At 44.4% G+C, this 5,272-nt stretch overlaps 1 protein-coding gene across 1 annotated transcript; it reads right to left on the reverse strand.

Annotated features, from left to right (window-relative positions):
* Positions 1 to 1,360: 1,360 nt before the first annotated feature.
* Positions 1,361 to 2,545, reverse strand: LOC149250879 (uncharacterized). The gene has a single exon (XM_089453778.1). It carries the CDS (start codon positions 2,543 to 2,545, stop codon positions 1,361 to 1,363), a length of 1,185 nt encoding a protein of 394 aa, XP_089309904.1.
* Between the last annotated feature and the right edge of the window lie 2,727 nt (positions 2,546 to 5,272).

Raw genomic sequence — 5,272 nt, forward strand, 5'->3', positions numbered from 1 at the left:
ACTTTTTTTTCTTCGTTTTTCCTCCTTGCCAGAGGAAGTGTCTAAGAGCTTTTTCCATTTTATGGTGGAAGGTCATTGGAGCTTGAATCAAGGAGAAGCGGTAAATGGGCAGAGAGGTCAGACCTGATTTTAGGAGTACAAGACGTCCAGCTGGGTTCAGCCACATAGATCCCCATTGTTGAATTTTCCTTTTTATTTTATCAAGGATTTCATTCCAAGTGTTGGTCTTCAGAGGTCCCATACTCACCGGCATCCCTAGATAAGTGAAGTGACTCTAGTCTAGCTTGTATGAGACTCCTAGAGTGCTTGCAATGCTGTGTATGGTGTGGTTTGTTGCATTCCAACCATAGATGCAACTTTTAACTTGGTTAACTTTTCCTCCAGAATAATCCATGAATTGGTCTAGAATCTTTTTGAAGCACCTAGCAATGGTGATCGAAGCTCCTCCCATCAAGAGGGTGTCGTCTGCAAATTGGGAGTGGTTGATATTCTTTGTACCCTGCTCGAATTGGATACCAGTGATTAGGCCAATTCTTCGGTTGTAATCCAAGGCTTTGCTAAGGGATTCGGCCATGAGAATAAATAAGTAAGGGGACAAGGGGCAGCCTTGTCTGAGGCCTCGGGAGGATTGAAAGGCAGCACAAGGTCTTCCATTAACCAAAGGGGAGATCCAAGGATTCGAAATGCATGCTTTGATCATATTAATGAATGGAGTATTGAATCCCATTTTATGCAATACAACAAACAGAAAGGAGTGTCTGACCCTATCAAAGGCATTGGCGAGGTCTAGCTTTAGGACGAAGCCTTTTTCCTTTCGGCTTATACTAGAATGGATGGCCTCTTGCACGAGAAGAATGGAATCAGAGATGTGTCTATTAGGCAGGAAGCCTCCTTGATTTTCTGAGATTAATGAGGGGAGATGAGGCTTGAGTCTTGAAGACAAGATTTTTGTAATTATTTTGTATGTAGAATTGCATAGGGATATGGGTCGAAATCTAGAGAAGGTGGAGGGCCTGTTCTCTTTGGGAATTAGAGCTAGATAGGTTGAGTTGGTGTAACCCCCCAATTTGCCTTTCCGAAGGACCCAACGTATCATCTTTAGGAGGTCTTTTTTGATCAGCTGCCAGAATTCTCTGTAGAAATTGATTGGGAACCCATCTGGGCCTGGAGCTTTGTCCGGGTGGAGGCTCCAGATTGCCTTTTGAACCTCTTCCTCTTCTACTTCTTGTGTGAGCTTGCTATTCATTTCTTGGGTGACATCTCTAGTCATGTATTGAAGTAAACTTGAGTAGTCCTCTTCACTTTTGTCCTCTGTTAGCAGATTTTTAAAGTGAGTGGTTGCTGCTTCTTTAATGGAGTCCTAGGTCTCGTAGCTGTTCCCTTCACTGTCTTTAATTGTGCTCACGGTGTTCCTTGCCTTTCTGACTGTAGCTTGCTTGTGAAAATAAGAGGTATTTTTGTCTCCTTCACGCAGCCATAACTGTCTTGACTTTAGCCTCCATTTAATCTCCTCATCTCTAGCTGTTTGCCTCAGCTGGGTATACAGTCTTATCTCATCTTCTTTTGTGTGCTGGGAGAGTCCAACAACTTCAATATTTTGCTGTACTACCTCAAGGTTTTTTTTGATTTCCTTTTTTATCAGCTCTGGTTCCTGGTAGTTGGTCTTTGCCCAAGATTTAAGAGCCTGCCTAGATTGCTTTAGCTTTGATTCCCAGATATATATCGGGGAGCCTTCCACATGCTGGGTCCAAGCCTGCCACACCACATCTCTAGCTGCAGAGATTCGCTTCCAGAGGGGAGAATATTTAAAGGGAAGGGGTCCAAGTTGGCTATGACTGTGCAAGGTAAGCGTGATTGGATAGTGGTCCGAGGCAGAGGTGTTGAGGATGTCTGACTGACCGGTAGAGAAGGTGGATAGGAATGCAATGTTGATGAGGAACCGGTCAAGCCTTTCCATAATGTTGCCTGCTCCTAGGTGCCTATTGCTCCAGGTGCACCTTCGGTTCTTGGGCTTTATATCTACCAGATCTTTCTCCTGCATAATATGCTCAAGCCGGTTTCTGAATGGGTCTGAACTGAAGTTTCCTCCTCTTTTCTCATTGGTATGCATGACCAGGTTTAGATCCCCTGCTAGAATGAGATTGTTGTCATGGTCTTCTTCTATATTTGTCTCCAGTGTGTTCCAGCATACTTCTTTTTCCCTGTAGTGGTTCGGTGAATAGACATTGTATATTGTTACCCCTGTTCCATTTTCCTTGCTTTCTAGTTTTACACTAATCCAGTTCTGATGAATTTTGATGAAGTTGCAGCTCCATTTGCTGTTGTCCCACATTGTTAGGATGCCACCTGAGGCTCCTCTTGCTGCACTGGCGCAGCCGCTGTAATTCTTTTGTTGATTAATGAGTCGATTGATTTCGGACTGATCAAGCTTTGTCTCTTGGATAAGGATAATTTCGGGCTTTTCACTTTGTATTAATTCCTTAAGGGCTGCTTTCTTGGAGGGGTGCCCTAGTCCCCTGCTGTTCCAGGATAGCGTTTTCATCATGATTTACCAGTGGTGTGGAGAGGTGCTCGCCTCTCTTTGCCTTTGTTGTTGTTTTCCTTGTCCGAGTGTCCAAGGATGTAGGATTCTATAGGCGTCTGGGATCCCATTGCTATATCTTTCTGTGCACTTTCTTCTCTATGTTGTTTAGCCGACTTTCTTCCAGGCCCATTCTTTTTTGGAATGTCGCTGGCCGCTCCATGGTCCTTTGATGTACTTCTGGTGATCCTTGTGGAGTTGATATCAAGGGAGGGCTGGGAAGAGTGAGGGGGTGAGGAATGGAGAGGCTGATCGGCTAAAGGGGGATCCTGCTCGGGATCTTCCTCAGAAAGGGATGCGAAAGGATTGGAAGATGGAGGAATGGAGGGATCCGAGGGTCGAGGGGGTGAGGAGGGGGTATGAGGAGGGGGCTGCTGAGAGGACGAGGGGGGTTGCTGATGGGATGATTGAGGGTGAATGGGATGCTGATGGGAAGGTCCCGGGGTTTCAGATTCTACTTGCTTCAAGGATGGAGTTGATTTTTTTCTTTTAACCGTTTCCCATTGCCCTTCTTGCTCTGTAGATTTTACATTTATAAGTTTAGTGCATCTATTAGAAAAATGTCCATATTCATGAAATACCTTGCATTTGAAGGGTATCTGTTCGTAGTCCAGCTGTTGAATATGGCACCATTCGTCTACTTTCAGTTTGATTGCTTCCGGTAGTCCGCGCCCTAGATCAACTTCAACACATATTCGCGCACAGGCTTGCATGTTGTCCTTGGGTTCACTGCGATCTATGTATTTTCCGACCGCGTTTCCTATTGCTTTGACCGAGTCATCGCCCCAACAGTGGAGAGGGAGATGGGGAAGCCTGACCCAAACAGGAACGGCACTTGGAATGTCTAGCTCTGGATCGAAATCCGGGGTCCATTTGTTGAGATAGAGACCCCTGGAATCCATGAAGTAAGGCCCGTTTCTGAAGATTAGGTCCTTGTCCTCCTTAGTTTCAAAGTGAAAGGTATAGTATCCTCTACCACAGAACCTGATGGATATTTTCCCTTGGATCTTGTCTGCCCAGTTTCGCTCAACCCACCTTTGCACAGTTTTGGGCGAGGGCCATAGTCCTGTAAATTGGCCGATTAATCCTTTCTCCGCTAGTGAGATGGCTGCCATGCGAGGAATGGTCGGAGGCAAATGTACTTCATGTAGCACATCTAGTTTCTTTACAAACTTGGTTATTGTTGGCCTTGGTCGTTGTTGAGGCAGAGATTTAACCAGGGTGGAAAAGGCTTGTTGCAGTTCCGGATCCCCTCCAGGCGGATCCGGAGGATCCATGGGGCTGGTCGATCGAGCAGCAGTAGAAGCGAAATTAGGGCGAGGGCAGGCTCATGTGTGCCCACGCGCAGAGCAGCAGCAGCGATTTTTTTTTCCAGCCTTAACCATTGCCACTTATTACAAAAAAATAATGCACCAAGGCTAAACCCCTAAAAACCTAAGTTAATAAATCCTCGACCTTATTCATTTGCAATGAAAAAAATTCCAAAACACAATGAACAAGCTCCCAACCACGTCCTTAGACCACAATGGAATCGTGGTCATGTGACCAGGCGATGTTGACCATAAGGGTTCAGAACTGCAGACAAGCCGCCAGTTGTAAACCGTATCGGGGATGGTTCTAGCAGTCTGCATGTGAACAACACATGGATTGACCACCGGGATTAGCATTAACCGCAACAATTACCATGGAAATGTAACATGTGAACAGTCATAGTTCACCATAACCTTATCGGAACCGTGTAGAGAAAACCATGGAGTTAGCGGTCAACAACGGTTGTCACATGCAGTTAGTTGATCGCAACCGTCGGGATTGACATGCAAGGTGCCGCTTATGACAAGACCGCAACACCTTCGCCTGTTCACATGCAGATAGTTATCCAACTCTGCCCGGTTAGCTGACCACCAGTGGTCAAGAATTTATTATAAAGTTATTTTGGGTTTTAAAAGCTTTAGTTTGTTAAAAACTAATTCAAAGGTCATGAAACCCTAGCCTATGTGGAAAATGACAACTAGACTGAGCTTGTAAACTCATCCTGAAGCAACAAATTCACGATGGATTCAAAACAAGTGGTTTTCATGAACCTAGAGGCCTTTAAAAGGAGGATTTAGTTCTTTGAAGACACTTAGAGTGGTTTTGGTTTTTCATTTGCAGTTTATGGAGGCCATAAGCAATGTTGGTTTCAATGTAACAGGGGCATCCGGGGTCGGTTTTGGAAATCGTAAGAGGCGTTGGAAAGGTGGTTCAGAGGGATATCTGATGAAAGTGATCAGAAGTTCCTGCATGCACATTCAGTCTGGTCTTTTCTCTGTGTAATCAACTTCTCCTGTTTCAATCCTAATAAAGCGGTCGCCCATCTTGAAAGTGGACCCAGAGACGTAGTCCATCAGGGACGAACTCCGTAATCAATTTTGATGTTTGGTATTGCTGTGTTTTTACTGTTTATACTTATGTTATGCATCGATTTTCTGTTTAATTAGCTGTTGTAAAGTGTTCTTATCAAGCAGTTTCCCTCGATTTTGTGTACTTTCAGTGAACATTCAAATCAATAATGGTTAATCAATTCTACATAAGTTTTTAGTTTACGATCTTTTCAGATCACTTAATGAATTTTGGTAAATACGTATGGGAAAACATTCACTTCGTGACTGTTACCTACACTCCACAACACCTGCAAGTTCAAATATCATTTAT

The sequence above is a fragment of the Pinus tabuliformis genome, chromosome 7 (assembly GCF_031772625.1).
Source record: "Pinus tabuliformis cultivar Carrire ecotype Pingquan chromosome 7, CPIR1, whole genome shotgun sequence".
Classification (NCBI taxonomy): domain Eukaryota; kingdom Viridiplantae; phylum Streptophyta; class Pinopsida; order Pinales; family Pinaceae; genus Pinus; species Pinus tabuliformis.

What these genes read in the sequence shown, in the direction of transcription:
- LOC149250879 (XM_089453778.1), bottom strand. Translation starts at nt 2,545, where the DNA reads ATGATGAAAACGCTATCCTGGAACAGCAGGGGACTAGGGCACCCCTCC.